This window comes from Giraffa tippelskirchi, chromosome 7 (genome assembly GCF_054371585.1).
Source record: "Giraffa tippelskirchi isolate mGirTip1 chromosome 7, T2T-mGirTip1v1.2.pri, whole genome shotgun sequence".
In the NCBI taxonomy this organism is placed as follows: Eukaryota; Metazoa; Chordata; class Mammalia; order Artiodactyla; family Giraffidae; genus Giraffa; species Giraffa tippelskirchi.
The window spans coordinates 74438206-74456819 of record NC_137281.1 but is presented as its reverse complement, the minus strand read 5'-3'; the positions used below and the strand labels follow the sequence as shown (position 1 = coordinate 74456819).

At 45.9% G+C, this 18614-nt stretch overlaps 1 protein-coding gene across 4 annotated transcripts in view; it reads right to left on the bottom strand.

Moving 5' to 3' along the window:
* Positions 1 to 17000, bottom strand: part of IQGAP2 (IQ motif containing GTPase activating protein 2) — a 307037-nt gene extending 290037 nt beyond the window's left edge. For all 4 annotated transcript variants that reach the window (XM_081505894.1, XM_081505895.1, XM_081505897.1 and 1 more), the window contains exon 1: positions 16683 to 17000. In XM_081505894.1, coding sequence (XP_081362020.1) covers positions 16683 to 16728 — 46 coding nt within the window. In that variant the 5' untranslated portion in view covers positions 16729 to 17000. The remainder of the gene's footprint in view (positions 1 to 16682) is intronic.
* Between the last annotated feature and the right edge of the window lie 1614 nt (positions 17001 to 18614).

Genomic DNA, 18614 nt, shown 5'->3' with positions numbered 1-18614 from the left:
GTCAAAGCAGAAAGGAAGTGGATGTCCGTAAACTTATTATGGATTTATGTCAGAAAATCTCGTTGCCACAGAAATTATGTTGGAAGCGATGTATGTTTCAGCCATCCAGCCTGACCAAAGGATTTCTAAATGAGCCTATTTTCTGCTTACCTGTTGGCTAAACCTGCAGGCATAGCAAAGTAAACGCAACAGAAACATCTCTAAGAACCACACGCTTCCCAGTTCTCTTATTCAGAATGCACTGAATAGATTTTAAGTCACTGAGAGAGGGTTTAAATTGTCATTATGAGGTGCTTGTTCCTAAGCCATGCGCTGATACACTGCTGTCTGTCTCTCATTAGGGAGGGCCCATCCCAGCACCATCCTCTTCTGATGCTTCAAATCCTTTCCTGGATCTCTGCTTCTTCTGCACTTTTCCTTTTTTCATCTGTTTTCGTGATGACATCTCGGTTTTGGTAATGACCAAGCATGGACTTAATGACAGGCACCACCCAACCCCACTAATCCACTGCCTCTCTTGGCCATACACTTCACTTTTGTTTGTTTTGTTTTTTTGGCCATGCCTTATGGCTTGTGGGATCTTAGTTCCCTGACCAGGGATTGAATTCAGGACCACGGCAGTGAAAGCTCCAAATCCTAACCACTTGAACCCCAGGGAATTTCCTACCCATCACTGTTCACAACTAGCCTAAGTAGCTGTGCTAAAAAATTCAGATGTGTGAAATTCTTCCTTTGCCCAAATGTAATGGCTATATCGCATTGAGCAATTGAACAGCATCCCTCCAAAATTCATTTCTGCCCAGAATCTCACAATGTGAACTTCTTTGGAAATGGGATCTTTGCAGATGCAATAAATTAAAATGAGGTCCCAATAGATTAGGGTGGCCCTTAATCCAATGACTGAGAAGAAAAGACACCCTGGGATAACACCATATGGCAATGGAAGCAGAGACTGGACCGAGACACCTAAAAGCCAAGGAACTCTAAGGACTGTTGGCAGCAAGCAGCAGCTAGAAGAGGCAAGGAAGGACCCTCCAGCAAAGCCTTCCGAGGAGTGTAGCCCAGCCACCACCTTGATTTTAGACTTCTAGCCTAGAGAAAAATGACAGTAAATGTCTGTTGTACTAAGCCGCATAGTTTGTGTTAATTCGTCACAAATGGAAACTAGTACACTGGTGAAAATGCTTTACCCAGAAGATATAGTACTAAGCATGGAAACCTGACCTTTTAACTTGTACCCACAGGGACAGGAGGCACAATGCCTGGAGTCACTCCGCCTAGGTTCAAATCCTGACTCTGCCACTAACTATCTGTGGGCACTTGGGCAAGTTACTTAACCTCTCTGTACCTCAGTTTTCCCACCTATAATATGGGGATAGTATTAGCAACTTCAGAGAGTTGTCATGAAGATTAAATTGGGTGAGTCATAGGAAGTGCTCAAGAGTCACGCTTGACACCTATAAGCACCCCCAAGTATTTGTTATTCTCAGCATCATTAGAGGTTAAACTGACAAAGGTAGAAATTGGCCACTTAGAATTGTACACAACACCCACCTCTCATGGTCCTGTCGCCTTACCGCAGGCACGAAAAACCATGGGATGTCTCTCTCAGGGCTGTGCACGGCAACCAGAGACCAGGGTTAAAACTAGGATCTTCCACTGAAATAAGACTGTCCAAGTTTCAATTTTTCCAGGCTAATCTGCAGAGCCAACATTTTCTCTTGTTAAATAATCCTAGGAACTCCATAAACAATACTCAGCACACATTCCAAACTAACCACTGAAAGACAGTAACCTGGTTACACAGAGGTAGACTACTTGTAATGCTCAGCTCTTCTCCAGCCAGAAAGCAGAGAGAGGACCAGTCTCCCGAAACAGTAGGCTGTCTAGTCCTGGCTCCACCTAAGCCAGAATCCTCCAGGAAGACTTTCTTACTCTGGATTCCATGGCCCTGCTGCTGCTGCTAAGTCGCTTCAGTCGTGTCCGACTCTGTGCGACCCCATAGACGGCAGCCCACCGGGCTCCCCCGTCCCTGGAATTCTCCAGGCAAGAATACTGGAGTGGGTTGCCATTTCCTTCTCCAGTGCATGAAAGTGAAAAGTGAAACTAGCAGTGTATAAAAATGAGCGACACTAGCCCTTAGGGAATGGCTTCCGCTTACTTTCAGCCCATACTTGTTCTAGAGTCCTCAAACTCCCAGGTTTCTGCCGCCTCCCACTCTGGGTAAAAACCACCAAGTTAGAAGCCACTGTCTGCTAGCCACAGACAGCCAAATGGAGACGCCAAGTCTAGTACAATAGTCATAACTCATTTAAAAAATGTCAGCATTCCAGATAATACTTGCAAGGATGATTGCAATTATCTAAATAGCATCATTGAAATTGATATGAAATGTTACATTAATTGCTTGCACTGAACAAGAGCCTTCTCAGTACCAGACATAGAATTTTTATGTAGATTAATTCATTCAAGACTGACTATTATTATTATCCCCATTTTACAGTTGAACAGCATGAATCAGGGAAGTTATGACTTTGCCCCAGGTCATACAGCTAATACAGTTGATCCTTGAACAACATGGGTGTCAGGGCATCAACCCTCTGTACCTGAAAAATCATATGTAACTCACAGTCGGCCCCTCCATATCCATGGATTCAACTAACCAAGGACAGTGTGCTGCTGCAATATTTACTATTTGAAACATCCAGGTACAAGTGGACCAGACAGTTCAACCTGCATTGTTCAAGGGTTAACAGTATTTGGAGGAGCCAGGTTAACACAATAAAACAATATTCTATTTTAAAAATCCTACACATCCCAGAGAGGCAACCAGTTATGCACTACTTACAGAGCTCAAAGGCAGCCTCTTGTCTATGGACTAATACCATTTACATTATCAATCAAAAACTACACTCTCTTAAAAGTTATACAAAATGTAAATGAAATACTACATGTGAACCCTCGTCCTGCATTCCACTTGAGGTTGCAAAGAAATAAATCTTGCCCCAGCCAAACACTGGTCTTTATCCTCTATGAAGAAGAAAACGACCCACACCTGCCCTTGTGGTGGTGATCTGAACAGGAGCCAGGAGGCCTGCATTCCAACTAAGCTCTCCCTTGAACTCGAAGATATGTGACCCTGCTGAGGCTTCCTCCATTCCCTCCACTGAAAAGTGGGAGATGTGGGGCAGTTCCCCCAAAATTTAAACACAGATGTGCCGCATGTTCCAGCAATCCCATTTCTGGGGACACACACAAAAGACATGAAAGCTGGGACTCAAACAGATACTTGTACATCTATGTTCATGGCAGCATTATTCACAAGAGCCAAAAGGTGGAAACCACTCAGTTGCCCATCAACAGATCAACAGATAGAATATGGTATATATGTACGATGGAATATTGTTCAGCCTTAAAAAGGAGGGAAATTCTAATACATGGTACAACTTGGATGAATCTTGAGGACACTGAGCGAGCCAGCTGCAAAAGGAAACAGACTGTATGATTCCACTTACATGAAGCATCCAGGGCAGTCAAAACCAGAGACAGAGAGGTGAGCTCCAGGCAACGGGAGGAGGCGGGATGAGGGAGTTACTGTTTAGTGGGGACAGAGGGTCAGCTTGACAAGATGAGAAAGTTCTGGTGATAGTTACTCAAAAATGTGAATATACTTAATACCACTGAACTTACACTTAAAAACGGTAAATTTTAGCTTGTGTATTTTACGGCAAACACACAGACACAGAAAGGGTATTAATTAAATGAATTTCAAATCTTGGTTGCACGCTGAAATCTCCTGTGGAGATCTTTTAAAATATCTGTTCATCACCAGCAGTAAGAGGGTGGACACAGTGGGCCTCTGATGCACAGGGGGGCAACACTGATACCCATGAGGCATTCATGCCAGGAAATGCACCTTTGCATCTTAGGGGATTCAACGTCACTGAACTGACAGGGAATGGAAGCACAGTGCCAGCATGGGCAAGGCTGGTGGGGATAGACGGGGTGTGGGGATTTCAGCCAAAGGAAACAAACATGAGAAACTTGATTGGACCCTGGATCCCCCCCGCAAAAAAGGCTCTTAAGTTCAGTTGAGGAAAATCTTCATGTAGAATTTAAAAGTGGATGGTGGACTTGAAAGCATGGTACTGGTGGTACTGAGGAGGGGGTTGTGGAAGAGAATATTCTTGTTGTTGGCCTATGATAGGGGTGAGGTATTTAGGGCTAAGCTGTCAGATTGCAGATGCAATAGTGTGGCAAGATGTGAATAGCTGGTGAAGCCAAGGGAAAGAGATGGACTTTGAAAACATCGTTCTTTGTGGTTTTGAGGGTTCAAAGATTTTTTAAATAAAAATATCTATGCCACCGCTCTACCCCAAAACAAACAGAATATGTAGGGCACAGCATTCAGAGAAAGAGTGTTTTCTTTGTGAAGCTCCCCTGGAGATTATAATGGGCAGTAAGGTTGACAACTAGGAATTAGACGAGCTCTAAACTGAGATGTGATACAGCATGTACAACAATCGAAAGATGTGCAATTAACCTAAGAGGGTGCCCCACTGTTGACACTGAGTGGCCCTGGGAGATTTCTTCAGTCCCAAGTGATCCCAGCGGCCCTGCCTTCCACCCTTCCTTCGCAGTGTAATGTTAGTTGCTCAGTTGCATCCGACTCTTTGTGACCCCATGGACTGTAGCCCGCCAGGCTCCTCTGTCCATATGGAATTCTCCAGGCAAGAATACTGGAGTGGGTTGCCATTCTCATTCTCACCCTTGCCCTCAGTTTCTCTCCCCAAAGGCAACCTCTAAAAAAATGTTTGCATAACCTTCCAGAGGCATTCGCGAGTACATAGGTTAAGTCTACCTTCCTGTTTGGTTGCTGGATCTTGTTTGTCCTACTCAACAGATCAAAGGTACACATTTGCAGAGATTTCAAAACTACTACATAGAAGAACACTATAAGTTCCACTTCTTTCTCAGTTCACTAGTCAAATGTGAAAAGTTACAATCGGAGCCTACTTTGAAGAATAACACGTAAGCACAATCCTCCAAGCTGTAGGTCAATTCAAACTGACAACAGCATATATTCTATTGCAGAAGGGAAGAGGAAAGCTCTGACACTGTCCCCAGAAGCAATGCCAAAGCAAGGAAAGGATTCATGTGTCCCTGGTTCTTGTGGACAGGTAACTGTCTCTTCATACATTCTCTTTAAATGAATATTTTTTTCCTTTGGAAAATAAAACTCATTAGTAGACACAGAACAAAACCAAAAGCCTACTGGTATCGGCTGTGTAATGATCATTTCTCTGAAAAACTTTCTAAGAGTTCAGTATGAGCAAGGCTTTGGATTTGATATGGGGAGGGGAGCAGAGTTTAGGGAGTGGGTGAAAGGAGAACTCATATTGCATGAAATTGATGATGTGACTGACTTCTTATCCCAAACCTGTGAAGCCTGCCTTGTCAGCACAGGGCTGAGGCAAAGAATGTGGAAGTGATGGACATACCCAAGGACCTAGGGAGGAAGCAGTCAAGTCTGGCTAATTCTAATACAGAAGGGTTAATAGGAAACATTGGTATGGAAAAAAAAAAAAAAAAAAACTGGTAGAAGAAAGCAGGGAAGCCAGAATGAATGAGTAATCTGACTGTGGGGACACACAAGAAGCAGCCAAGATTTTCTACATCCAATGCCTCCAACATTCCAGTTATGCCTATAGGTTGAGCTTCACTTCAACTTTAGGCCCATGAATCTAAAGCTTCATTATCCTTCTAGAGGCAGTAAGGCCTAAGGGATGTCTAATGCACCCAGCATACTTCTTCCTCAACCCCTCTTCTAAATCCCTACAGCACTAGGTCGACCAGAAGGTTGGAGGACCCTCTCATTGAAGTCAGATTCCACACTGTGAATTAGGTATAAAGATTAACACTTATTTCAAGCAGTTCCTTCCCATCTCAATAGTGTCATGAACGCTTGGGCTCTCCAACCCGCAGCAATGATCAACTTAACCCTAAACGGGATAACAGGATGCTGAGTAACTGCAGAGCGACAATCCCTCACTCGGGTATGCTAGTGACAATTCCACAACCACTTTTAAGATGACAAAAAAAATGCAGTGCAAAAATCCAACCCATCATCCAACTTTATTTGTTAACATTCAACAATAGAGCCTGTTAGGTTTGCTTCTGTTGTTTTTAGTATATACGAAGAATTTGGTCTCCAAATTGACAGACCAACTCCACCTCCACAGAGATAACTATACATTCAAGAAAGCACAGGATGTTTGCATTAATTATATGCAAATTTTTTAAAATGTGCATGGAGCCAAGATTTGAAATCCATTTTCTGTTAACTTGAGATGAGGGCAATGAGGTGGGAAGGCAGGCAAGAGGCAGCAGAGATGAGGGCGATACCCATCTCCTGACATTCAAGTGCTGATGCCATGGAGACACACTCTGAAAGAGCATTAAATCATTTAACCCTCTGAGCACGCACTTTCCCATCGGCACTTAACAGGAGAGGAAACAGAGGCACGGAGAAATTAAAGTAACTTGCCCAGGTTCCACAGAGGGTGAAGGCAAGTCTAGACTCAACATTAAATACTTGCCTGGCAGTCAAATTCTTGAGATTACCTTTAATTTAACTAAAGATAATAGAAACAAGTTTCTCATTCAGATCAGCAATGCAGTGCTGACACTTTAAGCAGCACCTGTAGTAACAGCAAATATAGTCTGAGTGTCTTCCTAGGTACCAGGATTCCAGGTTACCAGTTAGGTACTAAACCTAAGCATTACTTAAGTATTTCAAAGATCTGCTGCTTCAATAACATGCAAATCAAGTCCATTTATAAGATGACTAAGGAACTGCCTTAACATTATGTAAGACTGAGTTCACAACCAGGCAATAAAATAAGAGAAGTGAGGCAAAATTATTAGGAACCTACCTTAAAAAGGTTGAAGGCAAAAGGAGAAGGGGGCAGCAGAGGATGAGATGGTGGGACAGCGTCACCGACTCAATGGACATGAAATTGAGCAAACTTGGGGAGACAGTGGAAGGTCACAAAGAGTCAGACACAACTTAGTGACTGAACAACAACAAATATACCTTAATTTGCAAAAAAAAAAAAGATATAAAAATGTCTTTCTTTAGAGATTCAAGAGTAACAGGAAAAGGCGAACAATTAAAAGTCGTCCTCTCTGGGGATCCTAAGCAAAAAAATCAGAGGACTGTCCTATCTTTGATCAAGAGCAAAAAAAACAGACCAATAGTTTCCTGTAATGTGGGCACGGTCTGAATGCACTAATTCCTATCAAACAGTATCTCTGCTAACATACTCAACTGATTTCAAAGTTGTGAATGAATGAAAAACACTTTTAAGTTGTCCTGGAGGGGAAAAATAACAGAAGAGGACATCTTCCAACCCATACTGGCCAGCCCCACCCACCCCTACAAGGATTACAGTCCACAATGGCCAGGGCTGAGACCTTCCTTCTTACACAAACAGGTTATCCAGCTCACTCAGCCTTCCCCATGGCTCAAAAGAGCACCACCTACCCCTAGGAATCTCTGGGGAGTTGACGTCACTTAATCCCTAGTCAGAGGAGATTTGGGACTTTATCATCTAAATCACATTTGTTTCCCAGAAGGGAGAAAAGCAACCTTAAAGCCATACTGAAACAGATCCTATAAAGTAAACACAAACCCGGACAGAAATCAATGCCAGGGTTTGTGTGTGGTGCTTATGTGTGCTCAAAATCAAACACACAAGCAATACTGTAAATAAAGCGTTCAGTAACGTGCTCATGTGTTTTTACTTACTTGACAAAAACCTGCCAGCCCTGTGGAAAGGGTAATCTGTATTAGGAATGCTTTTTCACCCTTGCACCGGAGCACCAGTGCATCCGAGGGCTTGTGGAAAACAACTTAGAAGGTCTAGGTGGGGAAGGGGCTTCACCTTTCCAACAGGTTCTCAGGGGATGCTCTGCAGCCGCTCCAGGAACACCACTGCACTGCTGGAGAAATAGCTGCCAGTGCCTTCGGGCACCTTGGAAAGAGGGGCCATGCACAACACAGGACTGTAAAACTAAGCCAGAGTCCAGAGAGAGTGGTGTCAAATGGGAAGGCCTGCTAATGAACTGGAGACACGGTAACTGCCACTTTCAAGCAAACTGGGATGTTTATCTTGTGGATGCCCTAAATCTCCAGTGAAATTTGATAGGAAAAATTATCATTAAGTCATGGGAGTATGAGTTGCATGAATTGGGGAAAGGTGGAAGAAGCCCTACCCCCTAGATAATCTGGTTGTTAAGGTCCTTGCCTGGCTATAACTACATTCTTTCTAAAAAAAAAAAACAAAAAAAAAAACCTGTTTTCCGAGAATTCAGAGAATCTGCCTTCTGAAATGGTTTAGAGGTAGCTGTCTACCTGGCTGGAATCTCTTAGGCACAAGTGAGGCTCCAGATCTACCTCTCTTTGGGTTCGTTGGATGCCACCAGCTCCAGAGCCATCATCAGGATTTACGTCCAGCCTATCCTAAGTGAAGACTTCCCTGGTGGCTCAGATGGTAAAGCGTCTGCCTGCAATGCGGGAGACCCGGGTTCAATCCCTGGGTCAGGAAGATCTCCTGGAGAAGGAAATGACAACCCACTCCAGTATTCTTGCCTGGAGAATCCCATGGACAGAGGAGCCTGGTGGGCTACAGTCTATGGCGTCGCAAAGAGTCGGACACGACTGAGCGACTTCACTTTCTTTCTTTCTATCCTAAGTGAAACTATATGACCAACCTGACCAGTAAAAATAGAAGCATGATGAAGCAACGAGAGAGAGGGCACCCCCCCAACACATACACAAACACACACACACCCCCAAACTTCACCCCCTCTCTTGCTGCTCCAGGCCCTGTGCGTTCCAACCACACCCACCTTCACACCATCCCCCACTTCACCAGGTCACCTGCCCATAAAACCTAATGGAAAGTTAAAAAAAAAAAAAAAAGGCCTCTCAAAGAACAAGATTATTCAGGGAGAGACTAAGCTGCTCTCCTCAAGACAGCACTAACTGTCTTTTGTTGCCTACAAATAAAGGATTCCATGATGAATTCCCTTCTGGCTACCCCTCCCTCCACAGGACCTATCCACACCACCTACACATCAACCCCAAACAGCCATGTAACACACACACTGAAAGGCCTTTCCATTTTCCTCCTGACCTCCCTCAAGGTTGCGGTCACATCCTTCATGACGCATCCCATTTCCCCATCCAAATCCATCACTTGTGTCTTCACTTCCACGGAATTTCGAAGTATACCAATAAAAGTATAGGCATTATTCTCCAACTTCCAGACTCTCTTATAAAGTGTAAAGCTGTAACCATTTTCCTTCACCCCCAGTGTGTTGTATGTGTCAGGTACTCAATTAGTGAAATCACCACTATGAGTTTAGCACTATGTGCCAGGACTGCAGACTCTTGAGAGTCCCTTGGACTGCAAGGAGATCAAACCAGTCCACCCTAAAGGAAATCAGTCCTGAATATTCATTGGAAAGAATGATGCTAAAGCTGAAACTCCAATAGTTTGGCCACCTCATGTGAACAGCTGACTTACTGGAAAAGACCCTGATGCTGGGAAAGATTGAAGGCAGGAGAAGGGGACGACAGAGGATGAGATGGTTGGATGGCATCACTGACTCGATGGACATGAGTTTGAGCAAGCTTTGGGAGTTGGTGATGGACAGGTAAGCCTGACATGCTGCAGTCCATGGGGTTGCAAAGAGTCAGACACGACTGAGAGACTGAACTGAACTGAACTGCCAGGAACCACATCGACCACGGTCACAGGAATGTAAAACATTATCCTTCAAGGTATAGGAGAAAACCCCAAGGCTATTCAGGCAGTTAAGGGCCAAGTTAGGATTTAAACTCACATCTACTCAATATCAAACCTCGTGCCACTTCACTGACATTGTTCTGCCTTTTAAGGGAGAAAAACAAAATGGAATGGTAAAGTGAAAAAGCACCAGCTCACTGCCACTACAAACTTCTGTCTGATTTCTCATCAACCCTAGACTTTAACGCATGGCCAGTACATGTAAGATCCCCTGGAGGAGGGCATGACTATCCACTCCAGTATTCTTGCCTGGAGAATTCCATGGACAGAGGAGCCTGGCGGGCTATAGTCCATGGGGTTGCAAAGAGTAGGACATGACCGAGCAACTAACACAGAACATGTAATAAAGTGTGTTTTACAAATTATCCTATTTGGAATCATTGGAGCATACCATTATATTACGGAAAAGCCTTTCTTTCATTTCAGTGCCTCACGATGAGATGGGATGTCTCTACATATACATAAAATGGTTGGATGAAGCCAGCATATACTCTATAAAAAGCCCATGTATTCTTTGATGCGGTGGTAAAAGAGTAAAATAAACTTAAGAGAATCCTGCCCACCTACTTTTAAAAGAGCACACTATCCAAATAGCCACAGGTTTCTACAGTTTGATAAAATCAGGACAAACACCTGAAACAGAAAGAAGGAAGGACACCTCCTTTGATGAGTCAGAGAAGGCAAATTGGCAACAGCTGGTGAGAAAGACTGACGGGTCTGGCAGCACTGGCTTCCAACCCCCCCACCCCCCACCCCCTGTCACCGGTTAGCTGTGTGGTTTTGAGACAGTGTCCCGGGCTTCAGCTTAGGGAAAACCATGGGTCCTCTCAGAGGTAATTACAAGAACACGGTAACAATGGCACATGAAACACACAAGCACTTGGTAACTTCACCAACTTCAATTCCATACCAGGTGCTGAAGGGCCTACCCTATAGGGCTTACCTGACTCAGACCAGAAGTGGAATAGCCTTTGTTTCTCTTTTGGTTGCCATGTAGACTTGGTAGGCACTAGATCTGCTTGCATGCTAGGCTTGTAAAGAAAATGAGCTGTTGAAAAGCTTATACCCTGGGAAGGTGAGGGGCAAAGATAAACTAGCGGCTCCCTCGAGAAAAAAGGGGTTCGCTAACGCCTGAAACAACGCTAAGTTCTCCAACAAACTGGGTATTACGAGCTTAAATGCTCCCAAATAAGTCATTTGGGCTGAGGACATATGTGATTAAAGTTAAAAGCATACTAAAAGAACACTTTAGCTGGTGACCTGAAAGCACCTTTTGAAAAGCTTAACCACAACATTAGTGCATGTAGGAGGAACTTGATTTTTCGTCTATTACAGGCTGCATCTCAGGGCAACACTGCAAACACCCCTCCTCCACCTTCAAAGAAAAACACAGACTGTTAGAACCAAGCTGCCCTAAACACAGGTGTATTCAATCCTGTTTTACACACCTGAGATTAATAGTTCAGAACTTAACTTTCTAGTACTGGAAAGCAATAAGAGGCTTAGTAGTGCTAACCACCGAAACACACCAGTTACCAGGTGATTCGGAAATCTCATCATGCAGACAAGAGCATCAAACACCAAAAGTACCAGCCAGAACCTTCCCCTGCAACACACAGACAAACACACCCATGCTGGGCTTATGTTACACTTTTTAAGAGAAGCAAAGAGAGAAACACTGATCATTTATAACGTTTCTCATGATTTTGCAGAGGGTAGAAAACCACAGTTCCTGGCACAGACACACTGATTACTCACCCACAGCAGGCACTTAAACTTTGACTGGATCATCAGTGATGAGCAAAATCATCTTAGTCACAAAGCCCTTCTTTGCTATCTCTGGTCTTTTAAACTGTCAAATAACTGAAGGAAAACTTTTGACAGATCATGGTGGCAGTGTGTTCAGCAAATACATCATAGTTCGTAACAAGAGCATGAAAGTTATTTGCAAATCATTACCTAAGCATAAGTTCCACTTAAATTTAGTTTTGACTGTAGAAAGACTCTATGGTTGTAATATAATGTTCTACTCACGTCTGAATTAGTATAGCAGCTTCGCCCTTCCCCTGCTTCCATATCACCTCTACTGAATCGCGTTAGGGAGCTAATATTTCAGCTTTGTTCTGTAGTAATGTCTTAAAGGGCTTCCATGGTGGTTCAGTGGTAAAGAATCCTCCTGCCAATGTAGGAGACTCAGCTTCTATCCCTGAGTCAAGAAGATTCCCTGGAGAAGGAAATGGCAACCCACTTCCATACTCTGCCTGGGAAATGGACAGAGGAGACTGGTGGGCTACATCCAAGGGGTTGCAAAACAGCTGGACATGACTTAGCGACTAAACAACATCTCAGAAAATAACTTCACAGGTTGCCAAAGGGAGTGGCCAATGTGGAAGAAGCAAGGATCAAATAGAAGTCTATTTAGTTTTAATTCAGTGCACCAATGTGCAAATCAGGAAGACTTCAGCAATCTCTCATGTCAGAAATCTGAGAAGGGAACCTTGAAGGAGAACTCATTGAGAAATCCCTCAAGAGCAACACACGATGTGGTATTTCACAGACACTCAGCCTGGTAGAGAAGAGAGACACCATAACAGCCCTGAACTGAGTTAATTTACTTTGTACAAGAATTACTGAAATAAATGTCAATTCAAGGGGAGGAGAGATGGCAGAACACCAGCCCAGACCTAAAACAAATGTAACAGCTTAATTCAAACGACCAAAAAGCTGTTTTTAAAGACCAGTCTCAAATATGTTTTACTAGGAATGTACAGCACTGGAAATTACTACAATATATATAGGATGTAAATATTGAGAATATATATATATCCCAATAGGGAGTCTGCTTATCTTTAAATGTTGGGGATGAACCCTGCTCGGTATAGCTCAAGGTTTCATTGAACCCCTAATTCACCAAACCCACAAACAAGAAAAAGCACTGCTCTATAATACAACACAGCAAATACAATCCTGTATTCTCCTCTGCGGAGAAGGCAATGGCACCCCACTCCAGTACTCTTGCCTGGAAAATCCCATGGACGGAGGAGCCTGGTAGGCTACAGTCCATGGGGTTGCTAGGAGTCGGACACGACTGAGCGACTTCCCTTTCACTTTTCCCTTTCATGCACTGGAGAAGGAAATGGCAACCCACTCCAGTATTCTTGCCTGGAGAATCCCAGGGACGGCGGAGCCTGGTGGGCTGCCGTCTATGGGGTCGCACAGAGTCGGACACGACTGAAGCGACTTAGCAGCAGCAGCAGCATTCTCCTGTGGTCTTTCTGTGAAAAGCCCAAAGCACTATTTTCAGTCCTGTGTTGACAGAAGGCCCAGAAAGCCGGAAACCATATATTCTAATACATTATGCCATCCCCTTTTGCGTGAATAGTTGACATTAGGTAGTATCTATTAACACTAAGGGGTATTCCACTAGACATCATTTTTAAAATAAACTATGAATGTCCTCACACATTTAAGAATTTAGATCTTGCATCATTTTATATAAATGATGCTATGACTAAAAATATTTGTGAGGACAGACAGAACAGACTTGTGGTTGCCAAGGGGAAGGCAGGGTGGGGGAGAGTTCGAGTTTAGGATTGCTGCTGCTGCTGCTGCTGCTGCTAAGTCGCTTCAGTCGTGTCCGACTCTGTGCGACCCCATAGACGGCAGCCCACCAGGCTCCTCCGTCCCTGGGATTCTCCAGGCAAGAACACTGGAGTGGGTTGCCATTTCCTTCTCCAATGCACGAAAGTGGAAAGTGAAAGCGAAGTCGCTCAGTCGTGTCCGACTCTTAGCGACCCCATGGACTGCAGCCTACCAGGCTCCCCTGTCCATGGGATTTTCCAGGCAAGAGTACTGGAGGAGTTTAGGATTAGCAGATGCAAATTATTTTATATATATATATATATGGATAAACAACAAGGTACTGTTTAGCACAGGGAACTATATTCAATATCCTGTGATAAGCCATAATGAAAAAGAATACAAAAAAGAATGTATATATATATATAACTAAATCACTTTGCTGTACAGCAGAAATTAACATATTGTAAATCAACTGTATTTAATTAAAAAATTTATATACATATATTTGTGAAGTCGTTTTTCCATTTGCTTGTCCACTGGGAAAACTATCTCATTGCTTTTTGATCGCCCATCCCCCAGCTTGAACAATTACTTCCTTCAGTCTGCATCTGATGAGGGGAAAACCCAAAAGTACAGCCCCAAATAGTATTGACCAGCACTAGTATTATTGGAGTAAGTGCATGGACTATCCTGAATGAAGGAACATAGCAACACAGTAAGTTCCCTTTTAGTTACACCTTGCATGTCAGAAGCATTCAGGCTCTGTTCTGTAAGTGGTATTTGTCCTCACACAGAATAGAAAAGCCTGTTTGCTTTTCTAACTTCTCCATGGAAGAGAACATCTGAAATATACAATGTGTATGATACAAATCTTCCCCAGTGGCACCGTGGTAAAGAATCCGCCTGCCAATGCAGGAGACACAAAAGACTTGGGTTTGATCCCTGGGTCAGGAAGATCCCCTGGAGGAGGAAATGGCAACCCACTAGAGTATTCTTGCCTGGATAATCCCATGGACAGAGGAGCCTGGCGGGTTACAGCCCATGGGGTCACAAAGAGTCGGACACGACTGAGCACGCAGACACATTATACACCTACCACCTTCAGCTCTAGAACTACTTGGAGGAAAATGGTGGTAACAGCAAATGACCTCCTTTAACAAGACACTCAACTCAAACAGTTCCGTTTAGTCCAGGAGATCTCTAAGTGTAGCTGTTGATCTCAGGTTTCATTTGGCTGATGTTGTACCTTTGAAATGAAATAACGATTTTTAATGCAATAAAAAGAATCCATGAACATACACCATTTATGAATCTGGCATCAAAATCACAGAAGTGTTCACTTTAAGGACATAATAGGCTATTGTGTTAAAGCCTTAAGAGTTCAGGGTGGTCATAAAGTCTGGAAATTGGCAACTATTTTCCACTTTTTACTATGTCAGGTGACCAAGGAATGCCTTCCTGGGGAGAAGGATTCCAAATAGATGGCACAGCACTCATTACATCAAGCTCATAAGTAAACTTAGATGAGGATTTCCAAAGAAAGTGGCTACACAGAACGCTCTTCGCCCTTGTGGGATCTCAGCCTACTTGACAGTCGTGTCTAGGAGCACTCTAAAACCACAGGTGCATTCAGTGAAAACCAAGTGCCATCACAGATGCTCATGCAGGGAAATGGATGGAAATGCAGCATTAACACACTGCATTCTTGTAAGTTTGCCCAGCACACTCAACTAGTGAGGCACAACACATCGAAAAGATCATGGTTTAAGATATGACATCAAAACCCATTTTTCAATGCATACTCGCCTAGTTTCCACACGGCGTGACCATCTTATAATTTGACACAATGAAGCTGCCAGATGCTCTGGGAGCTTGACATATCAAGGACTTTCACCAATCTGAGGATGGCTGACATCCCTCTGGATGAACACATCCCAGCTCAAGGAACTCTGCCCTCTGAGTGGTTTAGCAAAGTGCAAACTCAGGCTGCAAAGGGCAGGTCTGGGGTTAAGTGTTAAGTGCATTTCCCTAGAGGACAGAGGCCGCAGCTGACTCCTCACTGGCTGACACAGAAAAGGTCACCTGGGAAAACTTCTCATCTCTGATGTTCCCTTCCAAGGCCTGGCGAGGAGAGAAGCCAGGGTGAGCAGGTTGACTACTCCCTTTTTGAGGCAAGCCTGTGGCCCTCACAAGTCAAAACCACAAAACATAACCTTGCAGCAGGAATCACCACCTTAACCCAAACCTGCTACCCCTGCCACCAAGGCCAGCCCGGGCAAAAGATTAACCTGTGATCCGCGACCATGAGTTCACTGACAGGGCCAACCTTGTTGAGAAAGAGGGAACGCGCCAACTTTCTGTTTGTTTTAAAGGAAATACTTCCTGGCACATGTTTGGTAAAGACTCTGAACTCTGCACTTGAAGCCACGTGGTTGGATCTAATCTGGCTCTATCCACTTAACGTCCTTCTGAGGGTAGCCCCTGGCGGGGTAATCGACAGGGTCTCATTCAAGTCACGCGGCTCCAACCGGATCCCAGGGAGCCCAGGGCCGCGTCCTGTCCGCGCTGCAATCCTCCGGCGCGCTGCACAGTCCCCGCAGGGCCCAGGGGAGGCGGGGGACGGGAAGGGGGGGGCAGTGTGAGGAACTGGACCGGAGGTGCCCCTTTCAGCTGCAGCAGGAAAGGACTCCCAGCTCCGGGGGCCCAGGTGAAGCTCGAGGGAGCCGGGTAGAAGGAGATGCCAGCCCTTCCAGGAATGCCGACGCTGCCACTAGCAGAATGAGCGGGCACGCTGCTTACGGAGCCCACCTGTAGCCACAACAAGCAAACTTTCCTCCCTTTCTGAGGTGAAAGAATTGGGTCCCTAACGCCACCCCCTGGCCCGAGCCAGCAACGGCTGGGAGCTCAGCGGGATCCTCACCTGATACCCCTAAACCCCCAATTCGGTGTGTTTCAGGGCGCAAACCCAGTTCTGCCTCGCGCCACGGTGGGGTGTGCAGGGGGGAGGGACTGGGGTGCCAGCTGGGTATTATGAATTTGTGGGGAGAGCCGGACGACGCCGCTCACTAGCCTTTGCAACTCCAACTCCCAACTTTGCCAGCCACCCAGCCGCTGCCCTCCTGTTCCTCTGCGGCGCGCACTCGGCTCCCCCGGCTTCTCCAAGCCTTCCTTGGGGGGAGAAAGCCCCACAAAGTCAGCGAATCCCCGCGCGCCCGGCGGACTTACAGCCATAGCGAGGTCTCTGCAGGGACGGCTGGTCCTCGTGGGGCATCCTGCGAGGCTCTGGGGGCCCGCCCGGGGCGCGCCCCCCGCGGCTCCCCTCGCTGGCCAGGCTCGCCGCTCCGCGCCCCGCCGGCGCGCTCGTATCCGGCTTCTCGCTGTGCCCGCCTGGCCGCCGAGATAGGCGCCCCGCTCGCTCGGTGCGCCCTCGTCAGCGCCCGCAGCCGCCGCCGCGCGCTGACACCCGGGCAAAAGTGAACTCTCCTCCCTCGCTCGCTCTGGGCCGCCGCCGCCGCCTCCCGGGCAGGTTTCCTTTCTCCCTTCAGCCCGGCCCCGTTATCCACCGCAGTGGGAGCGCGCGCCGCGGCGCAGCGACCTCTACCGCCCGCGGGGCGCAGCGCCCGGTCGCCTGGACCCGCCCCCGTCCGGCCCCCGGGGCTTGGAGGAGGGGGCTGCGCTGCTCCTGGGCCGGGATCCCCTGCAGCTGGGGCCCGCGGCCGCCCCGCCTGGTTTTTCACTTGTGGAGCGTTAAGAGGGTGGAAGTGAACCTCCGCGGAAAAGAGCAAGAAAAACCGCAGAAGATACAGCCAGCCCCAGCCGTCCGGGGTGTTGCTCAGTTACAGAGGGACAAACAGCGTGGTTCCTTTTCCTCTGGGGAGATTGCGCCTTGACTTTTTTTGTTTTTTCGCTGCAAACGTTGTTTCTGTGACTCCTTTTCTATAAAATACAGGGTTCCCCTTTCATGGCCAGAAACTGAGAGTGTGTGTCTGCTGGAGGGACAAGATAAACACTCCCCGAGCAACCACTCAAAACACAGCTGCCAGTCATCCTGGGCTCACCTTCGGCCCGCTCCCCTCCCCCAAGGACAGAACTATGGCCCAGCCCAGCTGGGGTCGACACCACAAAAACCTTTTCCGGCTAAGCTTTTAAGGAAATTAAACTGCATGTGGCAGTTTTTAAAGTTGTGGGTTTTGGTGCGTTTTTTTTTTTTTTTTTTTTAATGCAGTCACCTGGAGTTGTTTTTCTTTGTGTCTCAGAGTGATAAGATTTGGAGGCATGTGGGACTCTTCTGTACTGGTGACCTCACGTGCTTGTCAAACGTGGAATGAATGGGTGACCAGATGGCTGGCCAAATAAAACAACCCAAGTGAACATATAAGAGATGATTTTGTTGGGGAAAAGGTGGCATGGTGACACTAAGCGTTTTTAAGTCTGCGAAGATCAGGGTGGCCAGCTGGTTTCCGATTCACATGGGAGCTATTGTCCTTCTCAAACTTGTGGAAACTCAGATTCCGGGCCCCATCCTCAGAGCTTCCAGTTCAGTTGGGTCTGGAACGGGGCTCATGAATCTGCATTTCTATCAAGCTGCCCTGTAATGTTAGAAAAAAAGCAGGAGGGATCTCAGTTGGATTCAGGGGAATGTGTTCTGATGGAAGAGCAAGGGGATTGTATCCCACTCCCTGTTTTTTTCCCCCTGGAGTCATGAGATTCTCAGCCAGTTAGAATGGGTTGAGTGGGAGGTTTCTCCCTAAAAAGCAGAGGCCTCTTCTTATAAGAGCAATTCACAAGTGAAATAACCACATTTTGAGGCACAGCACCCTGTCAGCGTTCAGCCAGACAGGGGCATGTTCAAGGGGAATTTCCTGTGTTTCTGGACATGCTGAACTGGATATTTCAAGTTCATTTCATCTCAATGATTCCATGTATTAAGTACTAACAATTAAGCCCTTACTCACACATTATCAATTTTCAAGTATGAGTGTATGATTTAGGACCCAAATAATGGGTAGTCGATGTATTTAAGGGTTTCCCTGGTGGCTCAGACGGTAAAGAATCCGCCTGCAGTGTGGGAGACCTGGGTTCGATCCCTGGATCGGGAAGATCCCCTGGAGGAGGGCATGGCAACCCACTCCAGTATTCTCACCTGGAGAATCCACA